General features: G+C 37.3%; 1 protein-coding gene across 1 annotated transcript in view; it reads left to right on the top strand.

Moving 5' to 3' along the window:
- LOC309858358 (sorting nexin-4) overlaps positions 1–16,786 on the top strand; it is a 51,347-nt gene that overhangs the window by 22,722 nt on the left and 11,839 nt on the right. The window contains exons 6-7 of the mRNA XM_082751045.1: positions 5,265–5,320; positions 10,036–10,108. Of these exons, the coding sequence (XP_082607171.1) occupies positions 5,265–5,320; positions 10,036–10,108 (129 nt within the window). The remainder of the gene's footprint in view (positions 1–5,264; positions 5,321–10,035; positions 10,109–16,786) is intronic.

The raw sequence follows: 16,786 nt of genomic DNA, 5'->3' as shown, positions 1-16,786 counted from the left end.
TTCTGTCTGCTGGGACATGGTGGTCAGTTTTGAGTGGGCATATGAGTCATTTTCAATTAGTGTCTGCTAGTGATACAGCTTTTCAGATTTAGCCATTATAATTTGTCCTTGGGGATGAAATTACTGTCTAAAAATTGAAAAGCATGGTATGGTGTGAGGCCACCCTGACTCCTGTCTGCTCTCCTTGTTGGCTCCAAAAGTAGTGTAAACACAGGTTGTTGGCAAATTTTCGAAAGTTTTTATCTCTTGTGTAAACTGAACAGGTAAGTAGAAAAATGTAATGTAAATTGATAGGATATATAGAATGATGAACAAATCAAATGATAATTCTAGGTCTAGACAACAAGAACAAAATGTCTTTACAGTAGTTATGAAAATACCTCTTAGAGATTTTTGTATTGGCAGTTAGGTATTTGAAATTTAACGCAAAAAACTAGGAAGATAAAATTTGTTTGTGCATGGAAAATATAATCGAGTATCTAATTATATCATAACCTGATTCCAATGAATCATGAAAAAATTAGAATTTTCTTGGCTATAATTTGTTACTTTATGGCACTCAGAATATTGGAATTTTAATTTAGAGTTGAATTTGAGATAACTCAAAACTTTAAAAAAAATGTTTTTATTTTATAGGTTTTCTGAGAACTAGTCTAAGATGTTAGGATCTAATATTAAGAAAAAGAGAAAAGTAAAACAATGGTTTTGGTGACTTCTCTTTATGTAACAGTCACAGATTTAGTCATTAGTTTAGTAACCAGTTAGCAGTTCTTTGTCTTTGAACCCAGTATTTGGCCATGACTTTGGTGACCCTGAGAGAGCCCTTGAATTTCTTCATCTATATAGATTGTGCTGTGTATTGAGTGCGTTGAATCTTCCGATAGGTGCTATTTAAGAGTTAAAATATTTCTATTTGGGTTGCCTTATGGTGAAACCTTAGTTTCACTTTTCACTTTGAAAGGTAATACTTTATGCGTGATGTTAATAATTGGAAAAGTCAGACTTTAATGATATGGAACAGAAATAAGATATATGAAGAGAGTTTGGAAATCCTTGTATCCTGCTGTATTCTTGTTTTGTTGTGGCTGGTTCTTGTTTTAAGTCCTTTCATCAGTGAAATGGAATCTTTTTTAGACCATCTCACACATATATACATGCATGCGTGCATGTATGTAAGGTTCATGTGCATACTCGTTACCATCCCATATTACCTCTCCTTTTTGTTATAAAATACATGTAAAAATGGTTGGTAAAGGGAGTATTGGAAACTAGTCTGTGAAAGTGAGATTGTTCTGAATCAAACCAAATGTTTATATTTTATAAGAATATTTGATGTTATGAGGCATCTGGGTGGCTTAGTCAGTTAAGTGTCTGATTCTGGATCTCAGCTCAGGTCTTCATCTCCGGGTTGTAGGTTTAGGCCCCGCACTGGGCTCCGTGCTGGGTGTGGAACCTACTTCAAAAAAAAAAAGGAGAGGGTATTTGACTTTGGCCCTTGGTTTTTGGATTGTCAATCAAATTTAAACGTCAGCTTACTTAAATTTTCATTATTTTTAATTTCCTTTTTTTTTTTTTTTTTTTGACTAAAGATTTTATTTATTTTAGAGAGAGAGAGAGCAGGGAAGGGGCAGAGGGAAAAGGAGAAGCAGACTCCCTGTAGACAGGAAGCCCAACATGGGGCTTTAGACCCTGAGACCAGGACCTGAGCCAAAGGCAGATGCTTAACTGACTGACCCACCCAGATGCCCCTGATTTTCCTTTTTTCACACATGTTTGTTTAATTTTAGTTTTGGCCTACTAGATTAATATTATCTTAAATCATTTTAGAGTAATTACTATACTCAGGAAGATAATTATATAAGTCTCTTTTCTTTTTTTTTAAATTAAGATTTTATTTATTTATTTGAGAAAGAAAGAATAGTAGTGGGATAAAGGGTGAGGGAAAGAATCTCTAACAGACTCTTTTGAGTGTAGAGCCCAAAGCGGGACTGAGTCTCATGACCCTGAGATTGTGACCTGAGTTGAAATTAAGAGTCCATCACTTAACTGACTGAGCTACCCAGGCACCCCAAAAATCTAGTTTCTTTTTTATCACTGTTCTACTTAAGATAAACATGAGCAGCAACTCTTTTCATCCCTGAATTATATTGGCATTTTTTGTCTTGAATATATATATAAAAATTCGTGTTAACCAATTTAGTGAAAGGAGAGCAAAGAGCTTTTCTAGAGTAATGAACATATAAACTAGTTACTTTAGTATAAAGTAGTACTCTTCTAACTCCTATTAACTCAGTAAGTTACTTACAAGAAAGTGTCATCCATATACCCAAACCTTACATGAATTTACATTGACTCAGAGGAACCCAGAACCCTCTTTGTTGCTTGGAGTACAGACTGCTGGTGTCCCAATCTGGATTTTTAAGATCCCTGCTAATCTGTGTATTACAGAGAAATGTCGAGAGAGCCGTTGTGATAAATGCCGGGTGCCTGTAGAGTGTCAGGTGCTTTGCCAGGTGCTGTGGAAACAGTAGCGGATGAGCTGGAAACCTTCATAAACTCCCATGTTCTTATGGAGCTTATATTTTAGTAGTTGGAGACATTAAATTAACATATAAATAAGATACTTTAAAATAGTTATAGATAATCTTTGTTAAAGAGTATGACAGCAGAGATTTTTTCCAGAGATTATTTTGAGATAGATGACCGTAAAATTTATTGTCCAAATGGGGACACTTTCAAGAGTGAAAAGGGGCACTATTAATAATGAGTCTAGGACAGTAAGCATAAACCAGGACTGTCCTGGATAAATTGGGTCACATGGTTGAAGAGAGAACATTAGAGCCGAGACAGGAATAAGAAACCTGCAGTGGAGTCAAGCTGGGAGCCATGGAAGAGGAACGTGAGAGAGGCCCAAGCTGGGGGTGGTGGGTAGCTAGGCAACATTTCGGGGAAGAAAAGAATCAGAAAATGAAGTCACCCAGGGGAAGACAAGATCCAGGACATGTAAGGTAAAATATGGAATAGGAACTGGGAAAGGGGAGGAAGTGGGGACTAAAGGAGAACATGGGAAGTAAGGTAGGAACTTGGGGCTGGAGAATGGTTGGGTTATTTTTCATTCAGCGTGTTTGTCTTGTGCAGGCTTTGTGAGGCCCTGGGGGTACAGTAGAGAGCACAGGAGATGGAAGTATTGTTGGGGCTGTCATTGTGCAGTTCCCAGGGGCACTGTGCGCAATGTGCTTTTTAAAATGATTCTTCTATTTTAGTGGACAGTTGAGACAAGTGAACAACTAACGATTCCAAGTTGTGTTGTTTTAAAGGAGATAAAAGAAGATGGTATGAAACAGTGATGGGTCAGGGGCTTCTTTGGATATTTAATGGGGATTCTGAAAGAGGGTTGGTAAGCTGTGTGGTTTGAAGTAGTCCATGTGTTTTTTACGAGATCTGGCTTTGGGGACATTTTAGGCAACTTCTGAAATCTTGTGGAATCTTGCGAAATGGTAAGCATACGGAGTTGGATGTTGTCATGGAACTGACCTGACCGGTTGATGGGTAAGCAAAGTTTAGGGTGGTGATATTTAACATTCTATATGACTTCTAAATTGGTAAATTGTTCACATTAAAAGTAAAAAATAAATTGGTGTTCTTAAGAATTTGAGATTCCAGGAAAAGTACAAATGAAAATATCCTTCTTTCCTCATAGTTTTAATGTAATTTCATCCTCATTTAAAGAATCGCGTTTGTATGTAAATATAGAGTCTTCAACACTTTGGTGTTTAGTTATTTTAATTAATTAGTAGAACAGAAGGGCGTGATATATGCCTTAGATTAATAGGTACATATATATGTAAGGACTTTCACATGCACTAGCTTGTTTGCCCCTAAGAAGTGAGAAAGGTCCAGAATTGGTGAAATACTGATTTTAGAAATAAGAGGATCCCCAGAAATCAGTGATAAATTAAGTATCTATAGATACTCATGATAGCTTTTTGAATAACTTGTAGTCTGAAGTTCTAAGAGAGGCTTAGTTTGTGGAGTAACTTATTTGTTATTGTTTATTTTCTAAGCCAAGTAATTTGGGGAGCCCTAGAATTGGTTTTGTCTTATTTTATTAATTTGAGAGTATATGTAATTGTTGGTTGGAAATTGAAGTAATGTGAAATTTTCAAGCTGATTGCAAGTTTCCAGCTACATTATAAAATTAAATTTTTTTTTTAAATTTGATAGAGAGAGATCACAAGTAGGCAGAGAGGCAGGCAGAGAGAGAGGGGAAAGCAGGCTCCCCGCTGAGCAGAGAGCCCGATGTGGGGCTCAATGCCAGGACCCTGAGATCATGACCTGAGCTGAAGGCAGAGGCTTAAACCACTGAGCCACCCAGGCGCCCCTAAAATTAATTTTTGATTGAGCCAACTCTTTTGAATTCTATAGTTTCTGTGCCTGGTCAGAAAAGTAATTCAGTGTTTTTTTTTCTTTTCTCTCCTTTCATTTTCATTTTCTTCTTCTTTCCTTTTCCTTTTCTTTTTCTCTTCTCTTCTTTTCTTTTGTGAGAACTTAGATAGCATTTGGATATATTAAGTGTACATTTTATAGAATTCAGTTATTGCTTAGTGCTGATCCCTCTGTTCCTCCTTTGAGAGCAGTTATTTAAAATAAATAAAAATAGTTAAAAAGTTAGCAAAAAAAGATAGTTGAAAAGTTGTGTTGTCTTGTGACATTTTCTATCAGCCAGATAAAAACTAATTTGATGTCATCTTGTTTTACTTTAGTGTACAGTATTTAGTTCAGGTATTTCCATATTTCTTTTTTAAGATACCGATCATGACAGTGAAAAAACCAGTGTGTATTTGATTTGGATTCCATCTGGGAATGACCTGCAGTAATGGATGTGCTTTAGAGCAGTAGTTTTATTTAGTTTATCATTGCTTTTCTTGATTTAGAGAAAGGTAAACTACTTTTCTCTCATGACCTTTTCTGACATGTGATAATGGAGATGTATATATATATATATATATCTGTTAGTGTGTTGATGTTTGTAATTGTTTTACTTTGATACCATTGAATGCCATGTATTCAATTTATTAAAACATTGTTTTTGTAGTGTTTTCAAAAATAACTACTAAGCCTTTTTCTTTTAGATATGTTTAATGTGTTTGACACAAATGATATGAAGAAAACTGTACTTGAGCATCTTCTAAAGGAAAAGTAAAACTGTTTGGATTTGTAACCTGAAATGTAATTGTATTAAGTGAATAAATTATTTTTTCCAGGCAGACTCCAGGTTAAAAGCGCTTAATGCAACATTCAGAGTGAAAAACCCAGACAAGTAAGGTTTTGTTTTAATAACAATTACAGTGTTGTTTTGAATGATTTAATTTTTCATTTCTGAATGTATGCAGTTTATTTGCTAACTATTTTAAAAAGTAATTTACATTTAGTGAAATCCTCTTACAGTCTAAAACTGATTTTGAGATTTGGTAACTTAATTAGGTTTAAGGTTACAAGTAACTAAGGTTTTAGAAAATTAAACCACTGCTTTTTTTCTAGAAGGATTTATGAAAATGTTGAAGATATCAGAAAATTAAGAGATATAATTTTAATTTCATATGAAGTAGTTTTTCTTAATGACTTTGCTTGTCAAATATGTACAGAGTTCAAGATAAGATTATTATATGTTACGTATATATTTAATAATAAACTACTTCGTCTACCAAGAAAACTTGATAGATAAATGTATACTAGTATAATAATTTCATGGAGATGTATTTATATGATAGCTGCTTGACTTCATTAACATCAGTTTGGTGTTTTGAGACCATTTCTATAATAAAGGAAGCCTGTGCATTCAGAAAAAAGTTTCCTTAGGATGGGCCCTAGGCCTTTCTCAATATTTTGGTTTTACTCATTCTCTGAATTGGGTGGATAATTTAGGCTCCTCATCATATGGACCTTTACCTGGTCTTTGATTCAGCTAAATTTTTTAGTTAGAAAGTTGCTCAGGCAGATAGGGCTTTTCCATTTTTGGCTACAAAGGGCATGATGTGTGTTAGAATTTCTCTAGTTAGGCCTTCAGCATTAATTTCTTTGTGGTGTAAATTCTTACCAAATGCCAGGTTTGTATATTCTGATAAGGTATTATGCCTGACTTTATAAATTATAACACATTAGCATAATGCCTTTAGCTTTTAATATAAATTTTGAATATAAAATATAAATAAATATTTAAAGTTTTGGTAATCAGGAAATTGTGATGGTAACCATTGAGGGTTTTTAAAATTTTTTATTTTATTTTACCTTACTTTTTAAAAGATTTTATTTATTTGACAGATACAATGAGAGAGGGAACACAAGCAGGGGGAGTGGGTGAGGGAGAAACAGACTCTACAAACAAGCAGAGAACCCGATACAGGGCTCAATCCCAGAACCCTGGGATCATGACCTGAGCCAGAGGCAGCCACTTAACGACTGAGCTGCCCAGGTGCCCTTAGGGGTTTTTTTTTTTTAATAGACTTATTTATTTATTTAAAAAACATTTATTTATTTGGGAAAGGAAGAATGAGAGCATGAGCATGGGCATGATAGGGGCAGAGGGAGAAGACAAATGGAGAAGCAGGCTCCCCGCTGAGCAGGGAGCCTGATGTGGGACTGCATCCCAGGACCCTGAGATCATGACCTGTGCTGAAGTCAGATGCTTATAACCAACTGAGCCACTCAGGTGTCACTTAATTGACTTTTTTTTTTTAAAGGTTTTATTTATTTATCAGAAAGAGTGGGGGAGAGAGCAAGCACAGGCAGGCAGAATGGTAGGCAGAGGCAGAGGGAGAAGCAGGCTCCCCGCTGAGCAAGGAGCCTGATGTGGGACTCGATCCCAGGACGCTGGGATCATGACCTGAGCTGAAGGCAGCTGCTTAACCAACTGAGCCACCCAGGCGTCCTTTAATTGACTTTTTAGTCCCCCACCAGAATGGTACATTTGTTACAGTTGATGAATCTCTTTTGACCACACTATTATCACCCAAAGACATTAAGTTAGGATTCACTCTAGACAAATTTATAATGACATTTATTCATCACTATCATATCATACAAAGTATTTACACTGTCATGGGTCATCTGGCTGGCTCAGTCTATGGAGTACATCACTGTTAGTCTCAGGGTCATGAGTTCAAGCCCCATGTTGGACGTGGAGCATACTTAAAATTAAAATAAATAAATAAAAACAAAAATAAACAACAAAAAACCCCAAGTATTTTCACTGTTCTAAATAAAAATCCTCTGTGGTCTGCCTATTTATCCCTCCATCCCAACCCCTGGCAACCAGTGATTTCCATAGTTTTACCTTATCTAGAATGTCATATACAGTATATAGCCTTCTCAGATTGGCTTTTTTCACTTAGTAATAAGAATTTAAGATTCCACTGAGGTTTCATTATGAGGGTTATGATGACATGCATGGTATATAAGAGATGTTCTCTAGGTAAAGAACTAAAATTTTAAGTTAGCCTCCAAAAAAAGCTTTGAGGAACCTAGTAAGCTAGTTTTATGACTTTGGTGGATGTACATTCATTTGAGGAGCAAGTAGATGAGACTGTATTTTAATTATTTTAGTATTTTGTCAGTTGAATGTCTTTCAGCTTAAGAGTTTAGCAATTGAATGAGGCCTTCCCTTTTCTGACCTAACCAGGTTTCTGGATTATAAGATTTTATTGAATATCCATATTATGTATAGAATTTTAAGTTTGATATGACCAACAACATAACCAAGGCAGTTTTTTGCTTCTGTTCTTACAATGTGTAACTAATATATAATTAGTAATTAGTAGAATTTGTTTGCCTTAAGTTCTAGATAAGAGGATTGTCTATATCATTCATTGTCCTTTTTTTTTTTTTTAAGTTCTATTTATTTATTTTTAAGTAATCTCTACACCAAACATGGGATCTCATGACCCGAGGGTCAAGAGTCAGATGTTCCTCCAACTGAGCCAGCCAGGCACCCCCATATCATTCATTGTTAAAACAGAGTCTTCACATAGAGAATCTCTGTTCTAGTTATATCATATATTATATATTATATATATTTTATATACTGGGTCTAGGTGGTTCAATATATAATTATTATTCATACTATTACTAAAATAGTTTATATCACTAAAATACTTTTATTCTGTCCTTTCTTAAAATGTAGAAAACATTGTTTTAGAGGGATTATCAAAATGATGCTAGCTTCACGCATGTTTATGTTTCTTCAAACTGGGGCACCTGGCTGGCTTAGTCAGAAGAGCATGTGACTGTTGATCTTGGGGTCATGAGTTGGAGCTCCACATCAGTGTAGAGATTACTAAAAAAATAAATAATAAACTTAAATAAAATAAGCTATGTTTCTTCAAACTAGTCTGTTAAAGAGCAGTTTAGAAATGGGCCTTGAGTCTTCTACTTTTTGTGGCATATTTAGAGAGTATTTGGGCAATATTTAGGACATAGACCAAGGGGTAGATTAGTAGAATGAGTGAATGAGGCAGAAAATACAGACGGCACCCTAGTTTCAGTCTGTGGAGTGTGAGGGAATACAGGGAAGAGAGATTTGGGAGGGATAGGGGAAGATAAATTGAGTTTTGGGTATGTAAGCAAGTAGAAATGTCAGCTAGTCATTTGGGTGTTATAGATCTGGTGGTTAGGAGAGAGATTCGGGTAGGAGGTAGCAGTTTGGAATTCAGTAGCATGTAATTATAATTGTAAAGCTTTGTGAATGATAAGTCACCTAGAGTGTGTAGATTGAAAGATTGATTATTAAGTTGGCTGAGGACCCAGGGTGGGACTCTAAGGAGTACCAACACTTTGGGGGTATTTTCCAGAGTGTAATCTGAGGATGAGTAGCCTCTGAATCCTGTGGGTTGGGCATGTTAAACATTCAAGCATCCTGAGTCCCACTAGGGCCTCTGTGCACAGTTTGCTTGTTCACACCCCTTTCCTACTGAGAAGCCCTTGGTAGCGTTTCTAACAAACACTTTAGGGGTTCTTTGCACACTAAAGTTGGAGGTGTAACAAGTGGGTGAAAGAAATGTGAACTGCCAAAGAAACTTCAGGCATAACCAGACAGTATAAGGAAAATCATGAGAAAATAAAACCGATAGCAAGGGAACAAATTTTTAAGGAGGGTGAGGGTAGCTGCTACATTGTTGAAAGGACCAAGAAAGATGAAGCCTAAAGGATATCCTTGGGTTTTAGCAACATGAGAATAATTAGTGATTTTTTCAGGAGTATATCTGTCCTTGGGTGCTGGAGGCAAAAGTAGACTGCACTGGGCTGCACAGTGAATGGGAGGTGGTTGTCACTTGAGAGAATGCCTTGTCAAAGTGTATGTGTGAGAGACCTGGGTATGAGAGGGTGTTGAGAGTTGGGTGTATTGTCAAGGGAGTGTGTGTAGGTTTTAAATATAGGAGAGTTAGTTTATATGCTAAAGAGAAGGAGCTTATAGAGAGTGGAAGTTAGAAAGTAGGAATCTGGGGTATAGCTAGGGTAGAATATAGAGTATTGATGGGAGGAAGGATCCTTGGGGGAAGGAAGAAATAATAGAAGTAGATGTGTTTGCTGGCAGGAGATCCTACTAATGGCTGTGTTTAATGTGTGAAACTTGGTTGGAGAGTGACAGGTGGTAGTATCAGAAGTTTCATATCTTTATGCAGAATGGTAGTCACTAGATTAGGGAAACAAAGATTACTGAATAGCGTAAAGACTGAGGTTAGAGACCAGGAGTTTAGCCCCATGAATTTTTTCAAGTAATTTTTCAGATAATTTTTTTCTCTCAGTTTCACAGTAAAAATTATGAAGTATGACATCTTTAAAAATATCAAAAGCAGAAAAAATATCAAAAGAAAATATGGTTGTTTTAGAGTTTTTTGAATTTGTATTGGTGTGTACATAAAGCCAGCATATGGTCAAATAGAAGCAGTTTCATTGTTCTCAGGAACTCCTGTTTTGTCTTTCAGTTTTTGACTTGTTTTCATGAGAAAAAAATGATGTTTTATTTATTTCCTGTTTCAGGAGATTTACAGAACTAAAACACTACAGTGATGAACTACAGTCTGTCATCTCACATCTTCTTCGAGTTAGAGCTGTAAGTGGTCCCCAAGAGTTTTTCGACACACATTTATAAGGAAGTGTTTTTAGATAATGGATGGTATTTATGATGAATAGCTGATTTTTGCTTTCAGATTTGGCTTATTTATCATCTAAATTGCATTTTTAAGAAAATGTGAAATGTTTCATGGCATAAACAACTTGAAGGTTTTTAGCCTGTTGTTTTCTCTGTAGATTGTGTATGGTTGTTTGACTATCTTGTCAAAGGCCTACCGTTTCAGTGTTGGAATAAATTTAATTAAGTAAGTGTGGGAGTTTAGATCTATATGTAATGATATCCTTATACTTTCAAGGTTATTTTTTTTTTTTTTTAAATATTTTATTTATTTACTTGAGAGAGAGACAGTGAGAGAGAGCATGAACGAGGAGAAGGTCAGAGAGAGAAGCAGACTCCCCATGGAGCTGGGAGTCCGATGCGGGACTCGATCCCGGGACTCCAGGATCATGACCTGAGCTGAAGGCAGTCGTCCAACCAACTGAGCCACCCAGGCGTCCCCAAGGTTATTTTTTTCTTTAATAGTGAAATAGCTTATATATGTTAGGCCATCCTGTGCCTGTGCTCTTAAATTCTCCTATATAAACTTATTTGGGGTAATGGTCTGCCATGACAAAATAAATTAGAAATGGAGGGACAGTCACTGAAATTAACCATGTGATTGGCTGTGGTAGACAGGGAATCCTTAGAACTTGCCTGTGCTAAAGACTTAGGGGCACCTGGGTGGCTTAGTTGGTTAGGCATCTGCCTTTGGCTCAGGTTATGATCCTGGAGTCCCAGATCAAGCCCCAAATTGAGCCCTGCATTGGCTTCCTGCTCAGTGGGGAGTCTGCTTCTCCCTTTCCCTCTGCTTCTCCCCCAGCTCATGTTCTTTCTTTCTAATAAATAAATAAAATCTTTTTCTTTTCTTTTCTTTTTTTTTTTTTTTTTTTTTAAGATTTTATTTAGTCATTTGAGAGACAGAGATCACAATTAGGCAGAGAGGCAGGCAGAGAGAGAGAGGAGAAAGCAGGTTCCCAGAGAAGTGGAGAGCCCGATGTGGGGCTCTATCCCAGGACCCTGGGGTCATGACCTGAGCTGAAGGCAGAGGCTTTAACCCACTGAGCCACCCAGGTGCCCCAATAAAATCTTTTTAAGAAAAAGTGAAATGTTTTTCTTAAAAAGAAACATTTCTTAAATATGTTTTTCTTAAAAATCTTTTTCTTAACAAGATTTTATTTATTTATTTGACAGAGAGAAAGAGAGAGATAGGCAAGTAGGCAGAGAGGCAGGCAGAGAAAGAGGGGGAAGCAGGCTACCTATTGAGCAGAGAGCCCAAGGCAGGGCTTGATCCCAGGACCCTGGGATCACGACCTGAGCCAAAGGCAGAGACTTAAACCACCGAGCCACCCAGGCGCCCCAATAAATAAAATCTCAAAACAAAACAAAAAAAACTTTGAAAGATACTGGGATACCAGGTCTAGGATCATAACTTACACTGATTGGAAACCTCTTAAAATGCATTATATGGGATTTGTTTTAATGAGATCATCTACTGGTGAGGAGTGGAAAGTGGGGGCAGTTTTAGATGAAACTAGATTGGCCATATAATAATTATTGAAGGTAGTGTTGGGAAGTGAAGTATGTTCTGCTGTTCTCTACTTTTTGTATATTTGAAGATTTCTATGATAAAAAGTATTAAAAAATAAGGGAAAAAAATCCTTTTGAATATATTGGCCCAGTCTCCTATTTAACCATTTAGAATATCATTAGATTCCCTGAGTAAATTATGAGATACTTCCTAATAAAAGAAAAGGACCTGTGAGAATTCTTGGGCTAGAGTCTACATCTGGGTATTGGGAAGCTATGGATTGATAAGGTCATTAGACAACAGTTCTTGTGGAAAGTTGGGGGTGGGGGGGGGGACAGAGACTCCCCAGAATACTGGAAGAATAATTCATACAGCTTTGCCTTTATACTAGAAACCTTGGAGAATCAATTTAAGTTAGAGGTCTGGCTGGTTGTGAAAGATAATATCCTTTTTAAAGACCTTCAACCAAAGGGAAGGGAGGGGGGGAACACTGTAGAAAGCCTTGTTTTAGCAGGAAGGTTAACAGTTCTGGAGTTCGATTAGGCAGAGGTATATTACTATGCACTCACATGACAAACCCCAGGTATTGAAAGGCTCTCAAACAGCCTTTTAGACCCAGAAAAAAACTAGAGGACAAAGCAGAAAAACCAGCTAGAATCTGATTTATGAGGAATCTTCGAGAAGAGCGGTGAATTGAACAGAGTTTAACAGCTAAACACTCAGAAAAGCTGTGAAGTATAGGTAATAAATTTAAGTGAGACCTGAAGGAGGGAGACATGATTGTCATTGTCATTGCTGTGAGACTTTTTATTTAGCCTGAAGAAGGTATACATACATGATGTCTTTCATAAAACAGTAAGAAGATTGTCACAGGGCAAGATAAACCATAGTGATTATATATTGTTTTCTGCTGAAAGTATATTTTTAAATGTGATTTAATATTTAATAACCTTTAAAGATTATGGTGAAATTTAGCCATATCAAACTTGTTTTTGCCCTAGGACTTTATTTGTTCTTCCTCATGCCCATATCACTTTTCCCACATGCCCCCCTTTAAGAACCTCTCTTGACCTGTTTTTTTTTTGTCATTCATTTCTCACCTCAAATGCCTCTCTCTGAGAAATCTTTCCTGGGCATCTTATATAAAATATGATGCAATTTTCTGTTATTTTCTGTCATATTCTGTCATTGTTATTGTCTTTATATTAGCCCTATCAGACATTTGTGTTCTATTTTAATTTGTTAATTATCTTCTCTACTAGTATATGGGGGTTGCACAAGAGCAGCTTTATTTTCTCACTGCTAAATCCCTGGAATCATGTCCAATTCCTAGTATATACTCACTATATATATATAGTCATTGAATGAATGAACAAATGAATGTATATGCTGACACTTTTATGTTTACGAAAGATCTGAAAAAGTAGAGAAATTGCTTCTTTTATTTTAAATTCCAGTATAGTTAACCTATAGTGTTATATTAGTTTCAGGCGTACAGTATAGCGATTCAACAATTCATACATCACCCAGTGCTCATCACAGCAAATGTGCTCCTTAATCCCCATCTCCTGTTTGACCCATCCCCCACTTACCTCCCCCCTCTGGTAACCATCAGTTTATACTCTGTAGTTAAAATAAATTGCTTCTTGGGGCACCTGGGTGGCTCAGTGGGTTAAAGCCTCTGCTTTCACCTCGGGTCATGATCTCAGGGTCCTAGGATCGAGCCTCACATCAGGCTCTCTGCTCAGCGGGGAGTTTGCTTCCACCGTCTCTCTCTGCCTGCCTCTCTGCCTACTTGTGATTCCTGTCTGTCAAATAAATAAAATCTAAAAAAAAAGAGAGATAAATTGCTTCTTGAATTTAATTATAACCAACCAGGAGAACTGGTCAGTAATGTATATGTGAAAAGAACCTTTGAAGAAAACAACCTTTTCATCAAAGAGTTTGTAATACATAAGTAAGAGAATTCTGGGTATAGATATTTATCCCAAGCTTTTTGTTTGTGTGTTTTTGCTCAAGATTCTATTTATTTATTTGTTAGAGAGAGAGTGCGCACACACGGCAGGGGTGGGGAGGAGCAAAGAGAGAAGCAGATTCCCTGCTGAGCAGGGAGCCTGACTCCGTACTCAATTCCAGAACCCTGGGACTATAACCTGAGCTGAAGGCAGATGTTTAACCAGTTGAGCCACCCAGACATCCAAGATTTTATTTAAAAAATATATATGTATAAATTGGGGCACCTAGGTGGCATAGTCGTCCAACTCTTAGTTTCAGCTCAGGTCATGATATCGTGGTTGTGGGATCAAGCCCCAAGTGGGCTCCCTGCACAGTATGGAGTCTGCTTCAGATTCTTTCTCCCTCTCCTTTGCCCCTCTGTCCCTCCCTGTCCATGTTCTCTCTCTCCCTCAAGTGAATAAATAAAATATTTTTTAAAAATTATTTGTTTTTTTTTTTTTTAAGATTTTTTTGTGTTTATATGTCAGAGAGAGAGAGGGAGCACAAGCAGAGGGAGTGGTAGGCAGAGGAAGAAGCAGGCTTCTTGCAGAGCATGGAGCCCGATGTGGGACTCGACCCTGAGCCAAAGGCAGATGCTTAACCAACTGACCTAGGCCTCCCTCAGATTTTATTTTTAAGTAGTCTTTGTACCCAGCATGGGGCTGTAATTTACAACTTTGAGATCAAGAGTTGAATGCTCTGCAGACTAAGTCAGCAACGCACCTCATCCTAAACTTTACGAAAAAGTCTTCAGAAACTTTATGACATTGAAGATATCTTGAGCTCTTGAAAGGAAAGGCAGCACTTGATCTGTGAGTCAAATTGAAATTCTGAGTGAGTGAATGAAGGAATGATTAAATGCTAGTGAACAATATAGGATGCTTTCTTTCTTTTTTTTTTTTTTAAGATTTTATTTTATTTAAATGACAGAGGCAGTGAGAGAGGGAACACAGCAGGGGGAGTGGGAGAGGGAGAAGGAGAAGAAGACTTCCTGCTGAGCAGGGAGCCCCATGTGGGGCTCTATCCCCAGGACTCTGGAATCATGACCCGAGCCAAAGGCAGACACTTAGTGACTGAGCCACCCAGGCGCCCCTATAGTTTACTTTCTGATTAGCTAAAATTCTGATTATTCTGAAGTTGGGAAAAAGGCTATTTAATCATGGACAGTAACAGAAAAGTAAAAATGAAAGGTTTAAGCCCCAACACAGACAGAAGCCTAGAGACAACACAAAAAGCACCACAGGGAGGGCCTTTTTGTAACGTTCCGAATGTTAGGAGAAGAAGGCTTAAGTGCTGTTTGAGACAGATGATGAATTCTTTTTTTTTTTTTTTTTTTTTAAGATTTTATTTATTTATTTGATAAAGAACACAAGCAGGCAGAGAGGCAGGCAGAAAGAGAGAGAGAGAGAAGCAGGCTCTGCACTGAGCAGAGAGCCCGATGCGGGGCTCGATCCCAGGACCCCAGGACCACGACCTGGGCTGAAGGCAGAGGCTTTAACCCACTGAGCCACCCAGGCGCCCTGATGAATTCTTTTTTTAATTTATTTTATTGTATTTGATTTTTGAGACAGAGGATGAATTCCTAACAGATGAAGGGAAAATAGATATGACTATCTTTTCTGTCAAGAATTCTTTTGAAAGTAGAAAAGGTAAAAAATAAGTTTTAGATTGGTTAAAGAGTTAAATATTTAAGAGATCAAAACAGAACAACCCTAAACAGTGGGTGGCCTTAGGGGCGCCTGGGTGGCTCAGTGGGTTAAAGCCTCTGCCTTTGGCTCAGGTAATGATCCCATGGTCCTGAGATCCAGCCCTGCATCGGATTCTCTGCTCAGCAGGGACCCCGCTTCCTCCTCTCTTCCTGCCTGCATCTCTGCTTACTTGTGCTCTCTGTCTGTCAAATAAATAAAATCTTAAAAAAAAAAAAAAGAGTGGGTGGCTGCAGACAGAGAGGAGCTGGCTTTGGACAGTGTCTCTGCCATTTATTGGGTCCTTCAGACAAATCTAGTAACCTTTCAGGGTGTGTTTCTTTGCTAAAAATTGGGAATATCTGCCTGGGATGTAGTAGGTACTGAATAAATATTTGTTATATGAAGGTGTCTTATTCATAGAATTATGAGACTCAGATGAAATAATTTGTGTCTTGTAATTAATAACAGAACGACAATATTGATTACTAACATTCACCACTGTGTGTCAGCCAGTCAAGCATATTATAATAATCTTACCAAGTTCCCACAATAGCCCTTTAAAGATAGGTACTGTTACTGTCCCCATTTTGTAGATTAGGAACAGAGGCAAAGGAAAGTAACTAAATGAAATTAAATAATTTGATACCACACTATAATAGATGTGTGGAGCAAAAATTTCCACTTTTTTTTTTTTAAAGATTGTATTTATTTATTTGACAGAGAGAGAGAGACACAGCGAGAGAGGAAACACAAGCAGGGGGAGTGGGAGAGGGAGAAGCAGGCTTCCTACTGAGGAACCCATGTGGGGCTCGATCCCAGAACTCTGGGGTCATGACCTGAGCTGAAGGAAACCACTTAACAGCTGAACTACCCAGATGCCCCCAAAATTTCCACTTTTGTCTGACTCTAGAGCCCATGCCCTTAACTACCTATAAATGGCATATTGACAGAGGACATAAATTCAGGTAGACTGAGCAAGAAGAGAACTGGCTTTCATTGAGTCATCCCCCTTATTGCAAGGACCCTCACAAATGTCATCTTATTTAATCCTTACAAAGTTATATGATGGTCATTTCCACATTTCTAGAAGAAAGGTGTAATAACAAGGGTTGGTTTCGTTTACTAAATCTCCAAAGTTAAACCCTAAAGTAAGAAGGAGCTGGAATTTGAACTCATTCGTTTGACTATAAATCCTGTATTTCCTCTGTAGTACATGCTGCCTCTTTAGGGAAAAATCACATTTAAAAGCAAGGAGGGGATTAACTTCACAAATACTGTGAAAATGCATATTATAATTATTAAGATACTACTTAACATTTGTAGTCCTAAAGATGGTACTGTCTAGGGTTTGTGAGCTATTTAGTGATGATGACAGTATAAAGTACTACGTGCAGCTCGTTTGGGAAC

The sequence above is a fragment of the Mustela nivalis genome (genome assembly GCF_964662115.1).
Source record: "Mustela nivalis genome assembly, contig: HAP1_SCAFFOLD_2255, whole genome shotgun sequence".
Taxonomy (NCBI): domain Eukaryota; kingdom Metazoa; phylum Chordata; class Mammalia; order Carnivora; family Mustelidae; genus Mustela; species Mustela nivalis.
The sequence above is the reverse complement of the archived record's forward strand: the minus strand, read 5'-3'. Positions and strand labels throughout refer to the sequence as shown.